Raw genomic sequence first — 27,287 nt, forward strand, 5'->3', positions numbered from 1 at the left:
ATTTTGTGTTTATGAAATGAATGCTATAAATCTAGCTAACCACATATTTGAATTATGGCTATGATATAAAAGTTGTGTCTCAGAATATTTAAATAGAAGCTGCTGATATAGAAGGCGTGCAGAAAGGCATATTGTTGATAGAGATATTCTGCCTAGCACTCAGCAGGATGGATGCAATAATACCAAATCTCAAAGGGAACAATTGATAATGAATGATAAATTTGGCAAATTATGAAACTTAATCCCACAACTCTATGCATATGTTTACCTCAGTTTTAAAGTCAGTCATGTAAGAACAGCTAGTAACTTAATCTGGAGAAGGCATTCATAATAATATTTCACTGTAACTACTGCTTTTTCTTAAACGTAATGGCTGCAATTTTCTTAAACTTGATGTGTTTCCAATGTTCCAGCTAAAGGGACATTGGAGTTGCTGGTTGATGTAGGAAAGTGCTTTAAAGAGCACTCCAGGTGGGCCAATAAGAACAAGAATGCTTCTACCAGCCCCTTAAGGCTGGTCAGGAATTGGAGTAAAGAAATGTTAAATCACCCCAACCTCTGCATTCCCATGTTTCTTAGTCACAAATAGGTGCTCCGTTCCAATTTCCCTGTAAATATCATGACAAATTATGCTAACACATGAATAAACAGAACTTAAGTCAATGATTAATAGGAATAATTTAATGCATTGTTGGCTGACTGCCCAAACAACCTACTGAGAGTAAAATGTTCTGCTGTTCATACATCAATTGTATACCAGATTTTTCATTTTGTTCCTATATTAAACAAAATTCAAACGCAAGTCTCAAAGAGCAGATGCATCTTTTCATAATATTAAAAGAAAATATGAGTTAATTATGATACTGCAATTGTGAATCTCAAATACAGAACAGAAGATAGTTATTTCTAACAAAGTAATTTCTACCAAAATTGCAATACATCAAATCACAAGGACCCACTCACAAACTTTTGCTAAGCAGTGTTTTGAGGTAGCCAAAAGAGCCTTGAGTAAACAAATTTTGCCTACAAAAGGTATTTATGTCAATGAAAAGAAAACACCATGATACAGTAAATGTGTGCAAATATCTTTATCATTCAATTTGTTCACAACATACAAAGGCCTGTATTTTAAATCACATTGAACAATATTGGGAGTTGCTCAGTAATATTTTCCTGCTTGGTGATACTGTTTCAAGAATGAGTGTAATAAAATGAGTGTCATCAATGTAGTCAAAAGTCTTTTCCATGTTTTTGTGCTGCAGTGCGATATTCCAGAGCACTTCTACAGTTTTGCAAGTTTAGCGAGGGAAGGAAGCTAGTGAGCGAGTTGGCATTCATCAGACTCTTCATGACCATAGGCCTCCTCAGATGAAGAACATTCTGCATTAATGATTGCCTTACCTGTCAGTTCTGTTGTACAGTGTACAATGTTGACCACCTAGACCTAAGTTTCTATGGTTGTCTCTGCTTGAATGTCTATGCCAGCCTTCTACAGATAAACAAAGAGCCTCATCACTGGTCTGCATCACCCTGTTGCTCCTATTTCTCAGTGTGGTGGTTGCAGTTCATAATTATGGCTTCTGTCACCACCTTCCGTCACTATCACTAACATAGCCTCTCAAACAGTTGGGTTGTACTTCTGCTTCTTACTGATAGCCTCAATAAGGTGAGAGTACAACTGCTGGCAGTAGTTGATTCCATTGGCTTTTGGCTGACCCTGGCATTTGTAAGCAAGAACACCAGCTTGATGCTCAAGGCCAGTAATGTCAGGATGCAGGGGGCAGTTGATTGTAATAATGACAATCTTCCTTTTCTTTGGTTGATGCATTTCAGCTACTTTCCTGATCTATACCTCAAAAACGTTAGAGTTCATCTGGGTAGTTTTATTAGCATCATGCCATGTGGGAAGCATCTTGACAAGACGGCTTTTTAGATTTTCCTAACATAAGAAAGGGCAGCTTGATTATTGATGCAAACCATAGCAGTAATATATTCCTTGTTTCACTTTCCAACATTGTAACGTTTTATCTTTAAACATGGAAAAGGGTATAAAACCTTAGGGAATGGGACAGTCCTATGGTCCCAGAGAGAGTACTTAGGAGGAAGCCCCTGTTGACACTAGGAAATCTGCAGACTGACTAATTGATGTGGGTCTCTTGGACCATAGGTTAGATCCATATCGGAGAGGGATTTTAAAGAGGAGTCTGAGTCCCGTGCTCAGTAGCAGAAATCAATCTTTATTTGGAACTCCCTTACTTACATGTGTGGGAGAGACCAGAGACCACTCCAAATCTGGCTTTAACATGGGGCCCAATTGTCCTCTTAATGACAGCTCAGACTGGAGACCAGTGACACTCTATCTTTCCCAATACAGTACAGGGTGCATAATCCTGTATACATAATGCATTTTAATGGTTATATGCAACATTGATATCATTGCTTGCCACATTACCTCTGGCCTACACATCCAATCCTGTGAATACATGATCAATAATGGATAATTTCATGGTCCACCTTAGGTTCTTCCATTATCTCATGATGTGTGCCAGACCCACTATCACCTGTCCTTGGGCTCTTCCGATTATTGACCACATTACAACACTGATTGTTATGTGCCTTCCTAGTCATTTGCCAGCAGCATCGTACTGAGTGGATAATATCTGCTATCTTGTGAAAGGTCGAGTGTCACTGACCTCTGATCTGAGCTGTGGTGAAGAAGACAAACAGGCCCCACCTGAAAGCCAGATTCAGAATGGTCTCTGGTCTCTCCCACACGTGTGGTAAAGGAGCGCCGAATAAAGAATGATTTGTTCTACTGAACATAGACTTAGACTCCTCTTTAAAATCCCTCTCCAACAATCCCAATAGTACCAAGATATGGTTCCGAAGAGAGAATTAATTGCCCACTTATGGGCCTCAATTAATTCACTGGCAGGAACTCCCCAATGCCATCACTCCCAGTACAATTACAGTGAGTGGGTCGGTGGCAAGCTGCCCACTGAATTTTACATAACAGTTACCTTCAAGTCAACTGGCAAGGGAGCTTAAAATCTATCCTAATGACGCTATCAATCCTGTGGCAGGAAATAAGATCCCTCTGGTGTTTGTTAGATGCAATTACAATCCATAAAAAAAATGTTCAGCATATTCTTGCTTTCAGGAAGCAACCCAAAGTCATTAAATCAGATTGACTTAACCGTGATCAAATTGCAGTAAAGATATCTTGATGCACTGATTTTTAATTTGATTTATTTATTTATCATCATGTGTATTTTGTTACAAAATACAGTAAGAAGTGTTGCATAATGTAGCTACTCTCCAGTGGCATCTTAAAACACAGTGAAACAAATGAAAATATAGAATATAAAGGTGGAAAGGTTTTTTGAGTGCCCAACTTTTGCCAAGAGGTTAATTAAATAGAGGAAAGGAAAAGAAATGAGAAGAGAGAGGAAAAAGAGAAAAAAATGCAGATGGAGCAGACCAGCTCCACGCTCAGTGTAGAAATAGGCCATTCGGCCCAACAAGTCCATACCAACCCTCCCTAGCCTTTTCCTATAACCCAACATTTCCCACGGATAATGAACCTAACCTACACATCACTCGGCCCTACAGGACAATTTTTAGATGCACCTAACTTACACATCTTTGGACTGTGGGAGAAAACCACAGCACCCAGCTGAAACCCATGCAGACACAGGGAGAATGTGCACGTTCCCTACAGATAGTTGTCTGAAGGAAGAATTGAACTTTAGTCCCTGGTGCTGTGAGCAGCAGTGCAAGCCACTGAGCCACTATACTGCCTACTGCCATCTTACCAGAAAAGTACAATGTCTGGCAACTGGGAAAATGTTGTTGATTGACTTGAGCTGAACTCCCAACTCTATATTCATAGTTATGCTCTTTACCATGATTATAATAGCATTGGGCATTCAGAGGTTATAGGAATCCTTAGGCACTGAAAATTAAAATTCAATGGACGTGGTTTATCCTGGGAAAGATACCAGTGAAGTTAACTAACAATAAAATTAGTTAGATTTGGTGTCCAACAGAAGGAAATCATTGTAGATATTTTCCTAATTGACCTGTTCAGAAATGTTAATGCACAACTCTGGAGCAGGTGGAACATGAATCCAGACCGAGTTCAGCCTAGGGCTGTTGTGGCCCAGCAATTGTGTCCCTATGAAATATCAGAGATCCACAAATCATGTATTTAATATAATCTCATTATTGTAATCTCTCTTCTTTAGATACACAAGTTCTAGTTATTCTTTTCCCAAAGACCTAAACAGAAGCAAAACTTTTCATTTCTGCAAGAAGCTACATAAAGCTGTCTATGAATGATAACAGGCCTAGGTAGAGCGTTCCCTCTAAGCTGGAGTTTCTGTACATGCCAATCAGTATGCTGATGCATTGACTTCCAGTCCTGAAAGCCACTGCTGTGCATGGACCTCAGAGATCCAAATTAAGAGGAACGGTAGCCCAGAAACAGAAATACAAATTCTGTATAAGAATCTAGCTTTGTGCTTCATTCATCATTGAATATGAAAGTCCTATGGGAAACGGTATTCTCCTAAGCTGTAAATGCTGAATGTTCACTTTCTTTTACAACACAATATTTTCTTGGGTGAGATCCACTGTAGCTCATGTCAACCTTTCTCATGCAGTCTTCCACTCTTCAGGTCATTAATAATGCCACCAGCCTTTTAGCACTGTCTCATGGAATCATACAGCAGGATAGGAGGAAGTTCTTGCCGCTGGGCTTTACAACATAAATACTACTGGCATCATATTTAAGCACCTTGTTGCACCACTAGGGACCTAAAATGCAGCTGGAATTGGTATTGGAAAGGAGAATCATTCTTTTTCCTGCAGATCACTAAAAAAGACCACACCACCAGTCAGCCTGAACAGAGGTAGTGACTCAAGTCAGTGCAGTGCTCAGGGTTAAACGCAATCCCAGTAGTGCAGAAAGACGGTTAATGTCTTTCTATAGTCCTCAAGGGCGAGTGCCACCATTTTCTCTCTGCTACCTCACACTCACAGTACCAACACTTGGACTCTGTCACTGCACACAGCTCTCACCAAGGCTCAGAGACGACAATGCTTACTATTGCATGCCATATAGTCCCTTCCTGGATCTCAGCCACCACATTCTCCCAAACTACTGCCGTTGGAACTTCTTACACATTGAATAGGAACACTTCACCACCACTTCTGGTGCTGAATCACTGTGAACAACAATTACATCCACTTTAAAAATATTATCTCCTTTTGTCTTAATGCTGGATGAGAAGAAGACTGGCAAGATGGTGGCAGCCCTGAAGCTCCTCAACCAATGAGGAGAAAATGCTTGATTTGGCCAGTGAGGAATACAATCATTCATGTGGGGGAACAAGTTGACTTTCATGAACAATCTTGGGTAACCATTATTGTGCTGTGCTACTGGCCCTTGAAAACCAATGCTAACTCATTCTCAACCCGCACAAGCTTTTATCCCTTTGACATAACTAATTTCCTCTCTTCTCTCCTGCAGACACTCATGGGACCCAGTGAATCACACAAAGACCCTCAGCTTGACTTAGAACATGAGGATGGAACCACTTAATGTTCGGAAAATACACTAACAAAGTGATCACCTGTATCCACAAAGGTTGGAGATTTTCATCTCTTTGGGTTTTTTTTAATCTAGATAATGTTTGGGACCACAACCTGGTGAGCACATCATTGACACTCCTGTATCTGATTGAGGAACAAATAGTCCAGCCAGAGACCGGGACCTGTTCAGCTTCAGGCAGATGTTTCCATAGTTTTCACCTGTAATGATGTTGTCAAAATATACAGAGGGGCACAGGAACAGCGTATATGAAGGAAACAGACATGTAAAGGATGGTTTCATATAGCTTATTGGTTGTTTAATATCAATATAATATGACTGTTGATTTAATCTAGAAATAGTGTTAAAAAGATTTTTTGTTGAGAAATAAAAATTCTTCAAAGATACATTTTCATTCTTGTTTGGGATGAAAAATGTGTGATTTATATGTACATTAATATCAATATTTTTAAGAGGTTGAATTTCAAGTAAGCGGCTTTTTTTGGTGGAGTGGGGTTTAATAATTAACCAGGTCAATCTTTTTGTAACCATGCTTTTAAGCCAGTATGTATCAGAAAGCAGATGATGGGAAGACCTCCTCGAATATGAATGTGAGTTTGTTTGTATTGTGGGGTTTTACAACAGGAGAGAAAAAGGCTTTAGACCATGTAGAGGTTGTAGGAGGGCATTATCAGGGTGGGATGGGTCATGGATGGTATTGGCAGCCTTTCCGCAGTAATGAGAAATGTAAATGGAGTCCATGGATAGAAGATTGGCTTCTGTGATAGTTTGGGCTGTGCACACAACTTTCTGTAGTTTCTTATGGTTCTGGGCAGAGCTATTGCCATATCTGGCTGTTGTGTCCTGTTATTATGCTTTCTATGGTGCAAATATTGGTGATGGGCCTAATGTAGATGTTGAATTTTCAAAGGCACCTGAGGAAGAAGAGGCAGTATTATGCTTTCATGACTGTCAATGTGGGAAGTCCAGGACAGGTTATGGGCACTCATAGGAACTTCATGCTGTATACCCCTGCTCCATTGATGTAAATGGGTGCATGTTCTTCTCCTTTCTTTCTGAAGTCAATGATTGGTTATTTTGTTTTACCAACATTGTGAGAGAAGTGGTTATCATTGCACCACATCACCAAGCCCTGTGTGTATTTTCTGTATTCTAACTCATTGTTGTTTGGTATCCATCCTACCATTGTGGAGTCATTGGCAAACTTGTAGATGACATTCATCTGGAATTTGGCTATGCAGTCACAGGTGTACAGAGAGTACAGTACGGGGCAAAGAATGCATCCCTGACAGGCCCAAGCGTTGCATGTTTTCATGGAGGAGGCACAGTCATTGGTCTTTACTGATTGTGGTCTATGGGTCAGGAAGCTGAGGATCCAGTTGCAGAAGGCGGAGCAGAGACCTTAGCTTACCAGAAGCATGGATGAGCAAGTTTCTTTTCAATTTAATTAAAAATTTCTGAATTCAGTTTGAAGGAAACCTTCAAGGACAGCATTTGAACAAGCTGTAAATGTTGATATCCTTTGTGCCACATTTAAATTAATTTTATCATTCCCTAGCACCCTTACCATCTTCTATGCCATTCCTCCCACTGGTCATATCCTCACCCTCATGGAAGCAATTATTCCCTTTTATTCTGCTCTTGTTATCTGTGGCTGAGTTTGCTATCTGCCAACTACACTGCTACTGCTGCAACCAATCACATTTTCCAATCCATGCACCATGATCAGTGATCAAATAAATCTATTGTTAGACATAAGACCAAAAGACGTCAAAGCAGAAATAGGTCATTCAGTCCACTCTGGCATTCAATCAGATCATGGCTAATCTTTGGCCTATATCACTTAATACCTTTACTTAACAAACCTTTGTCTATCTCAGATTTAAAATTAACAAATGAACCAGCATCCACTACTGTTTTTGAACATCTACCAGCATGTGTGTGTCAAAGTGTTTCCCAACATCTCACTTGAATGGTCTGACCTGAATTATCAGATGATACCCCTAGTTTTAGAATCCTGAACAAGTGGAAATTGTTTATCTATATCTACACTCCAGCCCTCTTGAAAGACCAACAGCCCATTTGCTTTTCCCATTACCCACCAAACTTGGATTTTTTTTGTGTGTGATTCATTCTTAATGACTAACCAAAATACTCCAGACAGCCAATTTAGAAAACTGCAAAAATCATTCAATGTAAAAATTGTTACTGAACGTAATCAAATGCTGCTTAGCACAATTTCTTTTATTTAAGACAGGTGTGGATGAAGAATGCTTTGCAATCTAACCAATCTTACAGTTCATACCATTCATGAACCATATCAGCTATTCATTGCAATATTCAGTGTATTTTTCAAAGTTTGAGCACCCACTGTGAAGCCTTACCTTATCATAATTTTAACATGAGCAGAGGTGATCAAAATTTATTGGCACGTCCACAAGTCTTTATAGTGAAAGATACTTTGAACAGCCCATTAATACTAATGAATATGGGAGAGGAATTTAAGTACTATCACTATCACTTAAGAAGCAGTATTAGACAAATAATGATGCTAAAGGCAAATAAGTTCCCTTATTTGCATCTTATGATGTAAGATAGGTAGCTGCTGAATGCATTGTTTATAATTTTCCTTGGGTTCTGGAGAAGTGGCAAAGGATTGGAAAACTGCCAATGTGACACTCTTTTTCTAAAAAAAAGAGGGAGGCAGGCAAAAAGTAGGTAACAAAAGGATAACAAGCCTAGCATCAATTATTGGAAAAAAGTTGGAATTAATTATTAAGGAAGTAATAACAACACGTGGAAAATCAATCTAATCAAGCAGAGTCAGCATTGTGAAAGAGAAATGACGTCTGATTATATTTTCTTTAAAAAAGTTTTTAAGTCTCAGCCAGAGTGGATAAGAGGGGAACCAGCAGATTGACATCTTGTATTTGGACTTCTTGGAGGTATACAATAAGATACCTCACAAAATGTTAAACTCAAGAGAAAACAGCCCATGGTGTTGGATGTAGTATGTCTGCATGAATAAAGAATTGGCTAATCGGCAAGAAATAGGGAATGGGGTTCTTTTTCAGGCTGGCGATCTGTAACCTATGGAGTTCTGGAGGGATCAGTGCTAGGATCACAACTGTTTACAATATACATAAATGATTTGGAGGAAAGAAATGAATGTACTGTAGCCAAAATTGCAGACAACGCAAGAATAGGTAGAAAGGCAATTTGTGAAGAATATACCAACTATCCACAAGGAGATTTCAATAGGTTAAGTAAGTGGCAAAAAATTGGCAAGTGTAGTAACAATGTGGGAAAATGTGAGGCTGTTCATGTTAGATTGGACAATAAAATAGCATTAATTAAATGGACAAAAGCTGCAACACAATGGAACTCAGGGATATTTCTGCATGAAACACAAAGCAAATACACACGTGTAACAGGTAATCAGAAAGGCTGATGGAATGTTGGCCCTTACTTCAAGAGTGTTAGAGTATAAGAGTAGGGATATCTTACGGTGCCCCTGCAAGGTACAGTTGATGGAGCACTTGTGGTGCAGTGGTAGCATTCCCATCTCTAAGCGAGGTGGCCTAGGTTCACGTCCCGTCTGCTTTAGAAGTGTATCATAAGACCATATGACATAGGTGCAGAATTAAGCCATTTGGTTTATTGAGTCTGCTCTGCCATTCGAACATGGCTGATACATTTCTAAATTCAATTCTCTTGCTTTCTCACTGTAAACTCTGATCCCCTTACAAACCAAGAACCTATCTAACTCAGTCTTAAGCACACTTAAAGACTCGGCCTCCACTGCCTTCTGTGACAGAGTTCTACAGATTCATTTCCCTCTTGCCGAGGAAATTGCTCCTCATCCCCATTTTAAAGAGTCATCCCTTCACTCCAAGGCTGCATCCTAGTCTTTCCTACTGGTGGAAACATCTTCTCCATGCCCACTCTGCCTGCGCCTCTCAGTATTCTGTAAGTTTCAAGGAGAGTTCCCCTAATCCTTCTAAACTCCGAGGACAGACCCAAAGTCCACAGTTGCTCTCATGTGACAAGCACTTCATCCCCAGGATCATTCTTGTAAAACCCCAATGGACTCCCTCTTACCACATCATTCCTTAGATATGGGGCCCAAAATTACTCACAATATTCCAAATGCGGTCTAACCAGAGCCTTAAACAGGGCTCAGCACAACATCTTTGCTCTTATATTGTAGCCCTCTTGAAATGAATGATAATGTTGCATTTGCCTTCCTGGTTGCCAGTTGAACCTATAGAGTCATAGGGATGTACAGCACGGAAACAGACCCTTTGCTAATCTTAGCAAAATCCTGAACTAGGCTTCTCAAGTCCCTTTCTTAGATTCTTCCTAATTTAGAAAATAGTCCATGCCTCTTTTTCCTACCAATGTGCATACACTGTATTCCATCTTCCATTTCTTTGCCCACTCTCTTCACCTGTTCGAGTTCTTCCGCAGTCTCTCAACATTACCTGTCCCTGCACTTACCTTTGTGTCATCTCCAAACTTAGCAACAATGCCCTCAGTCACCATATCTCTAAAGAAGTTGATTAGAAAATACTGACAAGGTGCTGGTGAGACAGTTGAAACAGTTGTGAGCAGTTTTGGTCCCCTTTGGAGAAAGGCCTACTCTTTTTCCTATTTCTATGGTCTTATTGACTAAGACAGTCTCTCTATCATTGGAACATTTTCACAAGTGAATTTGGAATTGATCATTAACAACATAAAGAAACTGGACTGTGAAACAAAGGGCCTGAAGATCATCTTTTGTGGTTAATTAGCTGTCCAGTCAATTATTCACTGTCCAACGTTACAAGTTTAATACAGAACCAAACATATTGAGGACAAGAGTATTGCATATGTTCAAAGCAAGTTAATCATTAAGAATTCAATGTTTAAAACTGTATTAATTCAATAATATAGAAAATTACAGTGCAGTATAGGCACTTGAGCCTTTAATGTTGTGCCAAACTGGAGCCCATCTAACCTACACTATTTCATTCTCGTCCATATGCCCATCCAATGATCATTGAAATGCCCTTAAAGTTGACGAGTTTACTACTGTTGCAGGCAGGGCATTCCACGCCCCTATTACTCAGTAATGTGCACCAAACTGAATATTAAAACAAATTTTATTTTTGTTGGCACATTTTGCTTTCCTGAGGAACAAGATTAGAATGCAGCCAGTGATCTAAATACCTCATCAGTCGATCGGAGGTGATCATAGTGAGCTTTTCATTAAAGCACAACTATCCAGGAGTGATTGTACTGCTGCAATGATATTCTATAACACTAATAGAACCATTAAAGAAAAACAAAGCAATTAATGCCAAGTTGTAATTACATGGATCTTGCATGATAAGTTCTCTTCAAAACAAAACATGAATTTTTTGCTCAACATGCAGTCACATTTATGCTGGGGAAACATGAAGATTGGGTGAATCCTCCATGAAAAACCTCCAATTGCAAGGGTGACCCCAGGTTTCTGATCATTGCTGAAGTATTGACCTCTCTTTGACCCACAGTAGTGTTTCAATAAAACTCAACGTATGGTCAAGATTACAAGTTCATAAGATCATGGAATATATAAGCAGCAGTAAGCCATTCAGCACACTGAGTCTGCTCTGCCATTCAATAAGGTCACGGCTGATTTAAAACACACATCTCCAATTTCCTACCTTCTCCCGAAAACCCTTCATTCCTTTACTGATTAAAATTCTATCTCGACCTTGAATATATATAACCACCTATTCTTGACCACCCTTAGTGGAAAACAGTTTTGCAGATTCACTACCTCAGAAGAAATTCCTCTTCACCTCCATCTTAAATGTGACCCCTTATTCTGAAATTATGCCCTCTGGTTCTGGACCCTCTCACAAAGGGAAAAAACCTCTCCACATATATTCTGCCAAGTCATACAAGAATCTAATTTTTACTCACCTTTACTTACGTGCTTTACAATCATCTGGACTCAATATTTAAGTTCAAAAACTTCAGATTTTAACCTTGACCCCATTTTATTTCCTTCTACATTGCAGGCTTTGGTTTTAACTTTTTTTCCTCTCCATTTTGCTTTTGGATGGTCAGGTCTTTGACATTTTTTTTGGTTTCTTTATTTTTCCCATTACCACTCCCTTTCACCTTGCACCACCAACATTTTTTTCTGTCATATAATCTCTCCACATTATTACAGACCTTGCTTTTTGTTCTTTCGCCCTTCACTTAACATAGAACAGAACATAGAACATTACAGCGCAGTACAGGCCCTTCGGCCCTCGATGTTGCAACTCCCTGTCATATTAATCTGAAGTCCATCCACCTACACTATTCCATGTACGTCCATATGCCTGTCCAATGACGACTTAAATGCACTTAAACTTGGCGAATCTACTACCATTGCAGGCAAAGCATTCCACCCCCTTACTACTCTCTGAGTAAAATGTGTTGCTGGAAAAGCGCAGCAGGTCAGGCAGCATCCAAGGAGCAGGAGAATTGACGTTTCGGGCATGAGCCCTTCTTCAGGAATTCCTGAAGAAGGGCTCATGCCCGAAACATCGATTCTCCTGCTCCTTGGATGTGGCCTGACCTGCTGCGTTTTTCCAGTGACACATTTTCAGCTCTGATCTCCAGCATCTGCAGTCCTTACTTTCTCCTACTCTCTGAGTAAAGAAACTACCTGACATCTGTCTTATACCTATTTCCCCTCACTTTAAAGTTGTGTCCCCTCGTGTTTGCCGTCCACATTTGCTTGAATACATTTCTAAGTACAGGTCGTTCTACTATATTTTGTTAACACAAATTCGCTATAACATGTTTGACGAATTAGGGACACTGTTTCTAAAGTGCAAAATTTTAAACTATGTATTGGTTATAATGCGATTCTGGCCCCATTAGTTTAAATGGTGCTGCTATTACATGATTTTCTTATAACACTGGGTTGCACAAGAATTGAACTATGCATTACAGCAGAACTGACTGTATCTTCAGTTAGAAGGCCCTTGACCTGAAATGTTAATTCTATTTCTCGCTTCACTGATGTTGCCTAGCATGTACAGTATTTCTAGCATTTTCTGCTTTTGTTTCAGATCTCCTGCATCTGCAGTTTTTCACAAATGGAAGGAACACAGTTTTCTTTCACTCCTCTGGCAACGGTTGTAAAACAATTCAGAGGAATAATAACTCCCTTATTATTTATAATATTAAATTCCTACAGAATGTATTATAAAATTATATTAAGCTCATTCCTTTATTACCATTATAAAGTGAATAATGTTATGGTAAGGACATCTCAAGTAGAATTATTGGAATTGTTATTCATCTGAAAGTTTATTTATCCGAACAGACAAGTCTTACCAAGTCTCTGTACATCTCAAAATTAGGGAAGAACAATTGTTTCCTTACTAAATAACAGTATGTCATGCAAGTATTACAGGTCAGAAAATAGACCTTGTGGAATATACAACTGTTAATAATGATACATTCCTTATGCTACAGACATATTCGTGTGCTGACCTGTCATAACCAAGTGTGCAGGTTTGCATCAAGAACTATTCTTGATTCTCATGGCCCAAGGGAAAAGGGGAAGGAGAAATCTGTTAAATTGTAACAGCTGTTTTGGGTATGTTATGACAACAGGTGTTCAGGAATCTCAAAGGAATGATTGGCAACTCACAATTAATTCTAGGTAGAAGACTGAACAAGCACAAAATAGAGCATCCGTGGAACAAAGTCATATTTTCTACCAAACGGCAATGAGTAATAGGAAAAATCATTAGAAACCATCTGGACTATATGCTGGTCGTTCATTAGAGAGAGGTAAATGGTTAACCTTAGGATCACCATGCCTCAGTGAGAGGAGAGGATTCAGAAGAAGGATCCTTCACAGTAACCTCAGCTGGTGACAGAATTTAAGCCTGTTGACATCACTCCAAAATGTCAAATCAGCCATTCAGCTAACTGAACTATTTAACTAACCCTCTAACAAATTTTCAATTTTATTTTGTAAACTACTGGTTAAATACTTTATTGTATTCATTGTTGCCTGTGCTAAGTAAAGTCAAAACTATTACAAATATAGCAATGAGTAACTGAACATGGGGTTACACATCTGTAAAGAATGAAAGTAAATAAATGTTTTCACAAATTGACATATATTCCATTGGATGCTTCATCTTTTATAGCTGATACGTTTAACAAACAGATAAATCTGCCTTGGCAAAATGGAACATATATGAAACAAATTATTTGACATAACAAACTGTGAAACAATTTCAGCATGAGTTACAAACAACTTTTACTTCATAGAAAAGCTGTACCACAGAATGAGAGTGGAAATTACAACTTTAAAGAATTTTGTTTTAGCTACAAAAGTGTATACATGGCTAACATTTCCAGACTGCTTAAGATGAAAAAATAGATCTATGAAATTTCTAAGTTATATTAGCCATCATTTAAAGATTAAGTGAACATTTGAGTTAAACAAAGAGAAATAAAATATGAAATACTGTAAGCAGTCATGAAGACTGCTGCTGGTTGTTGGATTACTCTATGCTGCCAGGAATTTAAACATCATTTACGTACATGGAAGAATTTGAAATACAACTAAACTGACTGAAGAAATAAAATAATAATGATTCAGTCAAAAATGTAAAGTGAAAATGGATGAGGTATTGAGTCAGTCTACTAATGCAGTTTACTGAGTATTCAATTTAAAGCACCACTGCATTTGTACAAGATTGCTTGGGCTTTGTAATACACCACTCTGAAGTATAAGTGAGAAAACATAGAATTGACAAAGTAAGACTTATTTTATCAAAGATTTGGATCATAGCTGCTAGACTGAAATGTTTGGATTGGCAAACTAATGTGATACAAGAGGAATAAAGAGTATAAGAACAGTTGCATGCATTATGTAGAAAATAATTAATTCAATATTCAATTGCTTAAAGACACATCAGAAGCAAATCATGCACTTGAACATAAAATAAAATGCAGGTCTATCACAGATAAAAATCCTTCCACATCTCAGTATAGCAAAACAGACATCATGAAACGTATCTTAAAATACACTTTTGAAGACTGAAACGAAACATTGCTGCTAATCCCTTTTGGTATTTAAAAATTAGTGCGTAACTACAACCATGAAGGATACTTCTGTACAATCATGGGCTCACATGACCTTTTCCAAGTCTGCAGTGTATGATATGGTGGGTGGGGATTGCTAGGGAAATAATGAATCAATGCTCAAATACTTTGCTTAAACTACACTGTGCAGGCCCTGCCCTCAAAGCCAGATTGACTCTCAAGAAAAGTGGCTGGAAAATCATGAGATTTTAGATAGTTTGCTTACAATGGAAACTTCAGGCTTATTACAATACTTATTAATAATATGTGCACTAGATGCTACATTAATTCCAATGACATTGTAATGCATTGGTGACTTGCTACTACACAACAATCCTTTCATTTTCATAAATGCAGTCAAATCATCTTTACATCCATTAAATAGAGCACGATTATCAAACAACTACTTACGATGATAAAAAGGCTTACTCATACCTTGCATCTTTCTAGATACAAACAACTATTAATCTCTTCAGCAGCAGTCTGCAACTGACAAATTACATACATATTTCTATGAAAAGTAATATCACAGTGACAATTACATAAATTCTGCTGTGGGTTGAATATAATTGCCTTCTGATCCATTTGTAACTTAATATGTCAGCAAACCAGCTTCAAATTGCTTCACCCACTGAACCTTTCCCTCAGTCATTGTTGATATGAAAGATACCTAACACAATCTATATATGGCTTTCATACACTACCCCATCTGTTTTGTTTGTTTGTATCTTAGATAAACTCTCTTCACTATGTTCAAGTCGACTGCTTCCTTGAGATAGTGTGTCAATGCTCTGTTTTTCTGATTGGGAATGTACTGAAACTTGAACTGCAATCTCTTGGCATTCCTCATGCACATAGGAGTCATCTGATTCACCTGCAGGTGAACTGCTGCGTTGTATTTCAGTACCAATAGTGTAAATATCCTCATTGCCCCTAACTACCTGTCCATCTTTATTTTCATTTGTTGCCTGTTCTGGATCTTCCATCCATACAGCTTCGATGATATCCTCTACAAATGCTCTGCAGTTCAAGATAAGAGGTGGTAGCGGAACACTACGAGCAAGTTCTTCAATGTACCTTGCAAACTCCATGGTCTTGAACTGAGTTACTTTGGCTAGTTCTAGTGTTTTTGCAGATGTAATAATAGGAATGCGTTTTGCAATTTCAAATGCCTTCTGCAATTTTTCTGCTCCTTCCATCTTAAAGAAATCGTTGATTGCTTTTTCAGTTTTCCTCAGATGACTGCTCATCATGCAGAGACGAGTGATGTTCAATATCATAACAATTGTGAAAGCAATGAGGCAAACGATCATATAATAAACACCCATGTCGCCTGTAGTGAAGACAACACGCAAGGTGACTGTATAATTTAAGGTTCCATGAGAGTTTTTTGAGACACATGTGTAACGACCTCGATCGGCAAATGTAATTCTGGTGATATTTAGCTCTCCACTGTCTAAAATAAGCCATTTTCCATCTGTATAATAAAGAGGAGGAAATCAGAATTCATAGAGGTACACTTGTAGAAGGAATAGGACAATGACAGAAATAATTTCACTCTACATTTTACAGACCTAGCAACAAGATTTAAATTTTCAACAATAATATTTAAGAGTAAAAGAGAGTAATTATTGAAAAATTCACTGAGAAATATATAGAGACTGCACTTGAGATACCAGCAATAATTCAGGCTGATAATGAAGGAGAGTTTGCCAATGATCGTTCAGAAACACGAAGCAAATATGAACGTCATGGTTAATCATAACATAACTGGAAGTACTTTCAGCAAGACTCTGTGAAAGATATTTGTAACTAGCAATGAAATAAAACATTTTCACTGATCAACCTGACGGCAAGATGACAACCAAAGAATGGCATTCCTGAAGAAGGGCTTATGCCCGAAACGTTGATTCTCCTACTCCTTGGATGCTGCCTGACCTGCTGCGCTTTTCCAGCAACACGTTTTTCAGCAATGGGTAGTTCATGCAAAGAATTTATTCTACATTGTTGGAGGTTATAATTCAATTCAATTAATCCATGGCCAATGAATTGTTTTCTATTATGTGAGATAATCCTCCTGCTTTAAAATCAATGCAATTTCGCGCACTTTAAACGCTTTACATGCAGGGGCACAAGCTGAGCTCTCACAAAATTCAGCAAAGTGCATTATATATAAAAAGAAAGGATCAAAGGGAATGGAAAAGTGCAGCTAAGATATTAGATCATCATAGGAAGATGACAGTGTACAGGTATCCCCTGCTATCCGAAAGTAGAGCGTTCCTCCAAAACCTTTTATAAGCCAAAATGGCCTAAAGTGAAGAAGCATTAATTTAAATGGGAACAATTTTGTCTTTTATCGTAAAAGCGAAAACCTTCTTCGGATTTCTTTCAGTTAGCGAAAACAGGTGCTAGTGTAGGTCTTTTGTAAAAGCGAAGTGGCGTAAAGCGAACTTTTGAAAAGTGGGGGATAGCTGTATCAGAAGAAGGGACAAAACAGGCACAAAGTCAGGTCAGTCAATGAAATATCTGGATATTCAGACTACACCAGATGCAGCTTCTGGTCTGTTAGAGTTTTTTTTTAACCAACGCTTCACAAACTAATCTTTCAGATAAGTCTTCACCTGAAGTTGGGTTCATAATATTTCTTGAGTAACAATTGGAAATTTGCCTTTAGCTTAGGAAACAAAGAAAATTATGAGGCGGCTAAAGTATTTTGGCTATTGAAACACTGGCTCTTATGGAGGCCGTGAATATGGAATTTGTCAAAACATTAAACATGGATTTACTCAAGATAGTGTAGATAATTGTTCACTGTGGCACAATGTCTCCTCTTTATCCCGAAATAAGCTTTACATTTTCTTCAATTATCCATTTATTGCTCATAGACAATGTTTTGAATCCCTTTTATGTTACTCATTAAAATGAAACAATTGTTTATATAGCATTTTTCACAACTAGACAGTTCTGTACAGCAATAAAGCACTTTCAAAGCGTAGGGCCAGCTGTAATGTAGGATGTATGACTATAGATATTTAACATAGCAAGCTCTAACAAACACCTGAAATAGCACTTTAACCTTTTATCTGAAAGGTGAGACTTCTGGCAGTATATAACACCCTCAGTACTGCGCTGGAGCATCAGCTTTTGTAGTCAGGTCCTAAATTGGAACCCACAAGCTTCTAACACAGTGATGTGAGTGTTACCAATTTAATCTCAACAGACACTGAGTCTAACGCTCTCTTTGCCCCCATACTCCACCTTTCATTCTCCTCTGCACTTTTTGTACTGTATTCAAAATATTATGCATCTGAAAATGTTCTAAGTTCCCAAATGTTTACCAAAGGATTATCCAATAATGTAAGCCTATAATATTATGCAATAATTCTTCCATGATTACATTTTGTCCCTTGATGCTTTCTGCAAAATATGAAAATATCCTTTCACCATTCAGTGGCAGAAAATAAAAGTAAGCTATAATTTATTCTGCCAATCCAACATTTGCACTATACAAACGCCAGGCAAACAACATTTCCAAAAACAGAGAAGGAAATTATTGCTCCTCGACATTCAATGACACTATTATCACTGAATCCCTCAATATCAACACTCTGGGGTCACCATTGACCTAAACAAAGAGACCTTGATGTGCAGGTTCATAGCTCCTTGAAAGTGGAATCGCAGTTTCCTTTACTGGTCAGGCTTGTGAAGGCTTTCCTTTACTGGTCAGAGTATTGAGTACAGGAGTTGGGAGGTCATGTTGCGGCTGTACCGGACATTGGTTAGGCCACTGTTGGAATCTTGCGTGAAATTCTGGTCTCCAGAATTATGGAAAGATGTCGTGAAACTTGAAAGGGTTCAGAAAAGATTTACAAGGATGTTGCCAGGGTTGGAAGGACCTGAGCTACGGGGAGAGGCTGAACAGGCTGTGACTGTTTTCCCTGGAACGTCAGAGGCTGAGGGGTGACCTTATAGAGGTTTACAAAATCATGAGGGGCATGGATAGGATAAATAGACAAAGTCTTTTCCCTAGGGTCAGGGAGTCCAGAACTAGAGGGCACAGGTTTAGGGTGAGAGGGGAAAGATATAAAAGCGACCTAAGGGGCAACGTTTTCATGCAGAGGGTGGTACGTATATGGAATGAGCTGCCAGAGGATGTGGTGGAGGCTGGTACAATTGCAACACTTAAGAGGCATTTAGATGGGTATATGAATAGGAAGTGTTTGGAAGGATATGGGCCGGGTGTTGGCAGGTGGGACTAGATTGGGTTGGGATATCTGGTCGGCATGGACAGGTTGGACCGAAGGGTCTGTTTCCATGCTGTACATCTCTAGGACTCTATGAGATGAGCCATCCAAATACCACTGAATATAACAGCAGGTCAGAAGCTTGGAATTCTGCAAAGAGTAATTCACCCCCCCCTCCCCATTTCTCAAAAGCCTGTCCACCATTTACAAGGCATGTAAGGAGTGTGATGGAATACTCTCCATTTGCCTGGATAGATGCAACTCCAATTACACTCAATAAGCTCAATTCATTTGGGACAAAGCAGCATATTAGATTAGCAGCCCATATGCCAACTTCAACATTCACATCCTTCTCCACTGATGCACAATGACAGCAAAGTACAAGCTACACTGCAGTTATTCACTAAGGCTCCTCTGAAGCATCTTAAAAACATGTGACCTCTGCCACCTAGAAGCACAAGGGCAGATGTATGGAAATACTACCATCTGCAAGTTTCACTTCAAATCATACACCATCCTGACTTGAAAGTATATCATTATTCCTTCACTCTTCCTGGATCAAAATCCTTCAACTCACATCTGAAAATCACTGCTGCTACTCCTCAAGGACAAGAACAGTTCAAGAAGGCAACCAATCACCACTATATTCTCCAGAGCAATGAGGAGTGAGCAATAAATGTTGACCTAGCCAATCACATCCACATTCAATTCATAAAAGGCCTTCAGCCAATCTTGCCAGGCTCAATTCCAACTTAAAAGTTATTCAAAAAAGGATTTCCTAACTTTATTAGCACAGGTACAGCTTCACCAGTGGATGCAAAACTGTCTTGCAAACACCAATACTGACTGTCTGTCTGAAACTGAAATTATGTTACCATTCTAAAAACTGGCATCTACACCTTAAGGACAGAACTTATTTTAAGGTATAATTTTTCAAATAATAGAAATTCTTAATGTTATCCAAATTGTACATTTTTAAAGTAAACATATTATGTAATCGGTCATAAGAAAAATGCTCAATTATTTATAGCTGAGGGATCAAAACTTCACTTTACCTAGTTCTCCTGATTCCTCCAAAAGTTCACCCTTCGAGTTGTACCATAGTACATTGCGCAACTGACTGTTGTTCACATTGCACTCAATCAATACACTGGTTCCTTCTTTCACTATTATGTCACGATGTGCTGGTAGGCTTGAAAGAAGACGTGATCCTGCATTTGTTGCCAAAATGGTCCTTTCTGTACTGTGATTTGTACCATTATATAATGTGCAAACAAGTGTACAGCAGTTGAAAATCAAACTTAGTGTTAAACCTGAGCGCTTCATGGAAAAGAATGAGATTTTCAGCATTTACACAATAGGTAAGTGTAAGTACTACTTAAATCTCAAGCAAATCCAATGCAATATAATTTAAGTTTCATGCGGAAACACAGCTTTCCAAAAAGAAGTTCATTAAGCTGTCCAGTTCTGTGATATTCATGTAGAGTCCTGATTAGGTTCTCACATGTTGGTCCAAGCTCAACAAAAATCTGGAATTATAAAAACAGAAATCCATGAACACAAATTCATGTACTTAAATTCATTAACATGACAATCTTTTACAAATCACAACAAAATTATAAAGGACATTCACTAAAATTGCTTTCTGCTACAAATAAGGATGGATAAATTTCTCACAAAGCAAGTTAAGAAAACCAAAACAAGCTTTTAACAGTATTTGCTTTTATTGTGTTTTGCCTGTTTACAATTTTCTTTAAAAGAGCAAATCACTACCTGATGCTTTAAGGACATTGTAAAGTAGCAGCTGCAGAAATATTAAACAAAACCATGAAGAAAAAGCAATTACAATTACGTAGCATTAGAGAGACTTATGATCTCAATAATACAAAAGTTTCAATAATAGTGACAGATTAGTATTTAACTGATAATGATATCCTACAAAATTTCATTTCACACAATAACAGGAGTGGTATCAAAGGAATAAGGTTGTGGTTGTTGGAGGCTGGAGGAGTTCGTCAGAACAGTGTCCTGGGTTCAATCATCTTCAGCTGCATCCATGACACTCCCTCCATCACAAAGTCAAAAGTGGAATGTTCATTGATGGAAGTACACTATTCAGTTTCAATCACGATTCTTCAGACAATAAAGCAGTCCATGACAATATGTAATAATACCTGGACAACACTCAGGCTGTGCAGACAGATGGTTAGAAATATTTATGCCATACAAGTTTCAGGCTTTGACCTTTCATCATCATCCTGGGAGTTACGGTTTCCAGAAGCTTAACTTCAACCATCCATTCACTTAATGGGACTACAACATGAAGCTGGATATTCTGTGGCAAGTGACTTACTAGCTGTCTTTCCCAAAGTCTGTCTAACATCTACAAGACACAAGTCATCAGTGTGACGCATTACTCTCCAAGCCCAGATGACGTAGCTCCAGCAACACTCAAAAAGCTCATTCACCTTTAAGGAGAATGCAGCCTCCTTGATTGGTAGCCCAGCCAGCATTCAACTTAAAACACTCACTCCTTCCACTACTCAATTTGTATTAGTTAAAAAAGTTGTACTGCAGCAAAGTGCCAAACCCATGAACTCTTATCACTGATTATGACATGAGCCAGGAGGTGCATATTTATATCCAAGTCACACACAATCCTGACTCAGAATTATATCGCTATTCCATCAATGTTGAGACAGTATTCTGGAATTTCCTTTTTAACAATAATGTCAGAATGAATTTAACACATAGATTGCAACAGTTCAGGAAGGTAGCTCACCATGACCTCTGAAAGATGATACAGCAAAATCACAATAAGCCAAATCTGGATAACCAGAAATTTCAGTGTGGCAAAGTTGTCAGCTAATCATAAAGCCAGAATGGGAAATCCAATATGAAGATGCCTGAGACAGGCCAAAATTCTTGACTACAGGTAATTATAGATTGCTGTTCCTGGGCATATGACCATGCAAACTGATCAGAGCAGAGTTCGACCCGGCTAGAGCATGAAAAGCTGAAACTTTATTCGACCTACCCTACCTCACTTTCTCCTAGAGCATGAAAACCCAGGCAAACCTTCAACAATGGCTGCATGTCATGAAAATGTATGCACCAAAAGACAATTTTTAATATGTTGAAACAAGATTATTTTACTGCCTTTTTTAGATTGTTCCTTAATATTTAAAGGTGAATGCATAATGTTGAAAAGCGAAGCAAAGGATGGTCAGTGCCAACATGGATAGCACCAAAAATCCTATCTGGATGCATCACAGCACATCCCAGGGCCACAAGAAACAACAGCGTTGTGAAGACAGCCCAGTCCATCATGCAAACCTGCCTTCCATCCATTGACTCCATCTATATTTCCCGCTGTCTCAGGAAAGCAACTAACGTAATTAAAGACCCTTCCCAATCTGGTTATACTCTTTTCCATTTGGCAGAAGATAGAAAATACACATACAAATAGATTCAAGAACTTCTGCCCTGCTGTCAGACGTTTGAATGGACCTCTCAAATGTTAATTCTGATCTCTTTTTCTGCACTTCTCTCCAGTTAAGATGGCGGCAGAATAAGACTAACTGGAACTCCTCTGCTCTCCAGCTCCTTTTCCTTTTTCTGCAGCTTTTTTTCTACCCCACCTCCAACTCTTAACGTACCTTTGCTGGAGGGAATGGAGCATGGACTCAGAGACCAGCTGGTACGGGAGATGAGTCATGGTCAGAGCAGGAGCAGAGCAATCACGGGCCAAGTCCTGAAAGCGAGTCGAGGGAGCACAGCGATTGCGGGCCGAGTCTCAGAATCATGTCGCAGCTGGAGCGGGAGAAGAGCGATCACATGCCAAGTCCCGGAAGAAGGTCGTGGCTGAAGCCTGTAACAGCAGCTGTAAGCGTGCGTGAGCCGAGTCCTGGAAACCAGTCCTGGGCTGGAGCCCAAAGCAGGGAGCAGAGCCAAGCATAAGCTGAGCTGGGAGCCATGAGTTCCGAATGGAGGCCAGCACACGGAGGCAGCAAGGCTTTGTGTTCTGAAGCCTGGCATGCACGCACTCTGAAAAAAGGACTATAACTTGAGTACTTTAAAGATAGTTTTAATTCTCATTGTGGACTATTTAAACTCTGTATTCTCATGCTAGCCTTTTTTAAAAACTATTTCAATTCTGTAACATCATTTAAAGTTTAGGGAGTAGGTTTGCTCGCTGAGCTGTAGGTTTGATATCCAGATGTTTCATTACCTGGCTAGGTAACATCATCAGTGGCGACCTCCAAATGAAGCGAAGCTGTTGTCTCCTGCTTTCTATTTCTATCTTTCTCCTGGATGGGGTTCCTGGGGTTTGTGGTGATGTAATTTCCTGTTCGTTTTCTGAGGGGTTGATAGATGGCATCTAGATCTACGTGTTTGTTTATGGCGTTGTGGTTGGAGTGCCAGGCCTCTAGGAATTCTCTGGCATGTCTTTGCTTAGCCTGTCCCAGGATAGATGTGTTGTCCCAGTCGAAATGGTGTTTTTTTTCATCCGTGTGTAGGACTACGAGGGAGAGAGGGTTGTGTCTTTTTGTGGTTAGCTGGTGTTCGTGTATCCTGGTGGCTAACTTTCTTCCTGTTTGTCCTACATAGTGTTTGTGGCAGTCCTTGCATGGAATTTTGTAGGCGATGTTGGTTTTGTCCATGGGTTGTACTGGGTCTTTTAAGTTTGTTAGTTTTTGTTTGAGAGTGTTGGTGGGTTTGTGTGCTACAAGGATTCCGAGGGGTCTTAGTAGTCTGGCTGTCATTTCTGAAACTTCTTTGATGTATGGTAAGGTGGTTAGGGTTTCTGGCTGTGTTTGGTCTGCTTGTCGTGGTTTGTTCTTGAGGAATCTGCGCACTGTATTTTTTGAGTATCCGTTCTTCTTGAATACGTTGTATAGGTGGTTCTCCTCTGTTTTCCGAAGTTCGTCTGTGCTGCAGTGTGTGGTGGATCGTTGGAATACTGTTCTGATAGAGCTTCGTTTGTGTGTTTTGCGATGGTTGCTGGTGTAGTTAAGTATTTGGTCAGTGTCGGTTTTCTGTATACACAGGTTTGTAGTTCTCCGTTGTCCTTTCTTTCGACTGTGACGTCCAGGAATGCGAGTTTGTTGTCAGTTTCTTCCTCCTTGGTGAACTTTATGCCTGTGAGGGTGTTGTTGATGATGTTAAATGTCTCTTCTATCTTGTTTTGTTTTGTGATGACAGAGGTGTCATCTACGTAGCGGACCCAGATTTTTGGTTTGATGATTGGTAGGGCTGTTTGTTCTAGTCTTTGCATTACTGCTTCTGCTATGAATCCTGATAGCGGAGATCCCATGGGTGTGCCGTTGTTTCAGAAGTTTCAGAAATGACAGCCAGACTACTAAGACCATTGTTGTGGTTCTGTTCGCCAAGCTGGGAATTTGTGTTGCAGACGTTTCGTCCCCTATCTAGGTGACATCCCCAGTGCTTGGGAGCCCCATGTGAAGCGCTTCTGTGATGTTTCCTCCGGCATTTGTAGTGATTTGTATCTGCTGCTTCCGGTTGTCAGTTCCAGCTGTCCGCTGCAGTGGCCGGTATATTGGGTCCAAGTCGATGTGCTTATTGATTGAATCTGTGGATGAATGCCATGCCTCTAGGAATTCCCTGGCTGTTATCTTTTTTCTGTATTCCTAGGAGGAAACATCATAGACGCGCTTCACAGGAGGCTCCCAAGCACTGAGGATGTCACCTAGATAGGGGACGAAACGTCTGCAACACAAATTCTCAGCTCGGCGAATAGAACCACAACAACGAGCACCCGAGCTACAAATCTTCTCACAAACTTTGAACTACTAAGAACCCTCAGAATCCTAGTAGCACACAAACCCACCTACACTCTCAAACAAAAACTAACAAACTTAAAAGACCCAGTACAACCCATGGACAAAACCAATGTCATCTCCAAAATTCCATGCAAAGACAGCCACAAACACTACATAGGACAAACAGGAAGAAAGTTAGCCACCAGGATACACGATCACCAGCTAGCCACAAAAAGACACAACCCTCTCTCCCTCGTAGTCCTACACACAGATGAAAAAAAACACCATTTCGACTGGGACAACTGGGACAGGCTAAGCAAAAACATGCCAGAGAATTCCTAGAGGCCTGGCACTCCAACCACAATGCCATAAACAAACACGAAGATCTAGATGCCATCTATCAACCCCTCAGAAAATGAACAGGAAATTACATCACCACAAACCCCAGGAACCCCATCCAGGAGAAAGATAGAAATAGAAAGCAGGAGACAACAGCTTCGCTTCACTTGGAGGTCGCCACTGATGATGTTACCTAGCCAGGCAATGAAACACCTGGATATCAAACCTACAGCTCAGCGAGCAAACCTACACCCTAAACCTTAACCTGAGCTACAAACCTTGCAAAAATCATTTAAAGTATTTGTACCTAGGTACCCTGTAACTAGGATGGCGCCGAGAGGTGACATTACAAACTTTTCACTGCACTCATTCAAGTGAACATGACAATAAAGGGTACTCTATTTGATTGTGCATCTGTATTCTGCACTCTGTTCTGCTACTCTGGTGCATTTTGTATAGTACGATCTGCCTGTACTGCACACAAAAGAACACTTTTCACTGTACCTTGGTACATGTAACAACAATAAATGAATCAAATGAGTTGCCTGAGTAAAAAGCCACTCAAGAAACTTGTCACATAATACTTTTCAGTGCAGAACTGAGGGAGTGCTGCACTGCTGAAGTCATTGTCTTTTACTTAAGACATTAAGCGAAGTTAATGCCACTAATTTGAGCAAGAGCTGATGAATTCGGTTTTGATCAAGATTTATTCTTCAACTGATATTACTGGAAGATATTATCTGATCATTAACTCCTGACTTTGTGGGACATTGCAGTGTGCAACTGCCTGTTGCAGTTAAGTCGTTGTAAACCACATCAGGACATCTTGTGTTTGCAAAAGATCCCCACTAAATGTCAGATTTCTTTTCTTAACCTTCTATAACAATCGGTGAAATTCAAAATTCAGATTTGGTGGGACTTTTAAGTTGATGTTATGTTATATTATGTTTCTCATTAAATGAATCAAGTAAGATTGATTCCTTAACAACATATATACTGAAGAGAAAGATTAATCATTTAGATATATCAGAAAAATGCTGGTGTAATCCCAGCAAAATAATAACTATATTCAATTGACAGATTTTATTTTCAGCCAAATTATTTCAACTTCCTGTATTAATAATCTTTAAGTGGAACTTTGGATATTCAAGGTAATGAATACATATACCTCAAAACCGCCATTTTAATTTTAAACTGGAAAGGCTTACTTAGCCAAAATGTTGTTAAAAAGCTGATTTGATTATTCCAGCAGACATAAAACCGTTGGAATAACAAACGCTCATTGTAAATCACACTAACAATCATGCAATCAAATATATTGAACAATAAAAGGACAAATCCTCAAATTAGCTTAATATAAATTACTGGAACTAAAAGTCTGATATTAAATAAAAACGATTTATGAACTGAAGTACCGTGGGCAATTTCAGATATTGGTAACGGTATTAAAACAGGAAGAAAGGAATTCCACAACTCTGGCGATGAAACACGTTTACTCTATCTTACTTATTAGCGATTAATTACATTATAGTACATCCAGATAACCGAAAAGTAAGATGAATTTGTCAATCGTTTTAAGCTTTCTGCCGACTGACCTTGGCTTCCTTTGTTTTTCTTCTGGCTGGAGTCTAACAACTGACACATGCGCACTGAACCCCGCTGGGAATCCTGCCCACTCCCCCCGCCAACAGATGGCGGTGTTTAGGGAGTAACTGCGGAGCATGCGCAACGAACAGTGGCTAATCAAATAAATGCAACATATTGTGGATTTGAAGTAAAAACAGAAAGTGCTGGAAAAACTCTGTAGTTCTGGCACCAGCTGACAGAGTTATATTTCACATCCGTTAATGTCTTGGGAAGCAGCTGTCTTCAAATGTCCATGTACCTCTACGGGAGATGCTATAAAAGACTTAACCATGGATTTTCTTTTAGTAACGAAGTGCAGCTATTGCTCTACATTTGAATGTAAACCTGTCTGCAGTGTGCACCTACTGTTATTCCTGTAATCTCGGATTTAAAACAGTATCTGTATTGTATTTAGTTTACAATCCCTTTTCTCCTGGAAGGACTGAAAGTTATGCGCATGCCTAAACAAAGGGCGAACAGATTTGGCGCGTGCGCATCAAGGCCCCGCCCCCGACCCTAACGTCAAACGCGGTCGGCTGACCCCAC

The 27,287-nt window shown here is 39.3% G+C and overlaps 1 protein-coding gene and 1 long non-coding RNA gene across 4 annotated transcripts; one reads left to right on the plus strand and one right to left on the minus strand.

The window, feature by feature from the left end:
- Nucleotides 1-13,633: 13,633 nt before the first annotated feature.
- LOC122556614 (microfibril-associated glycoprotein 3-like) lies at nucleotides 13,634-27,178 on the minus strand. 3 transcript variants are annotated; one of them, XM_043703522.2, is made up of 3 exons: nucleotides 26,711-27,178; nucleotides 20,049-20,522; nucleotides 13,634-16,226 (listed from the first exon to the last, which is right to left on the minus strand). In XM_043703522.2, the coding sequence occupies exons 2-3, from the start codon at nucleotides 20,341-20,343 to the stop codon at nucleotides 15,430-15,432; spliced, it is 1,092 nt and encodes a 363-aa protein (XP_043559457.1). In that variant the 5' UTR covers nucleotides 20,344-20,522; nucleotides 26,711-27,178; the 3' UTR covers nucleotides 13,634-15,429. The 3 variants fall into 3 exon arrangements, with proteins under 3 accessions (XP_043559457.1, XP_087851433.1, XP_087851431.1); XM_087995307.1 differs by lacking the exon at nucleotides 26,711-27,178 and adding an exon at nucleotides 23,225-23,245; XM_087995305.1 differs by lacking the exon at nucleotides 26,711-27,178 and adding an exon at nucleotides 22,653-23,032.
- Nucleotides 22,940-25,526, plus strand: LOC148147523 (uncharacterized). Its single transcript, XR_015759728.1, has 2 exons — nucleotides 22,940-23,063; nucleotides 24,649-25,526. It is a non-coding gene; the product is annotated as an uncharacterized LOC148147523 (long non-coding RNA).
- Nucleotides 27,179-27,287: the final 109 nt, after the last annotated feature.

This window comes from Chiloscyllium plagiosum, unplaced genomic scaffold, assembly GCF_037043375.1.
Source record: "Chiloscyllium plagiosum isolate Xiang-an unplaced genomic scaffold, Cpla_swu_hap1 HiC_scaffold_16, whole genome shotgun sequence".
Taxonomy (NCBI): domain Eukaryota; kingdom Metazoa; phylum Chordata; class Chondrichthyes; order Orectolobiformes; family Hemiscylliidae; genus Chiloscyllium; species Chiloscyllium plagiosum.

Coding starts and splice junctions, on each gene's coding strand:
- LOC122556614 (XM_043703522.2), bottom strand. CDS start 20,343: ATGCTGAAAATCTCATTCTTTTCCATGAAGCGCTCAGGTTTAACACTA. Junction 16,227..20,048: donor GGAGGAATCAGGAGAACTAG/GTAAAGTGAAGT, acceptor TTTATTATACAG/ATGGAAAATGGCTTATTTTA.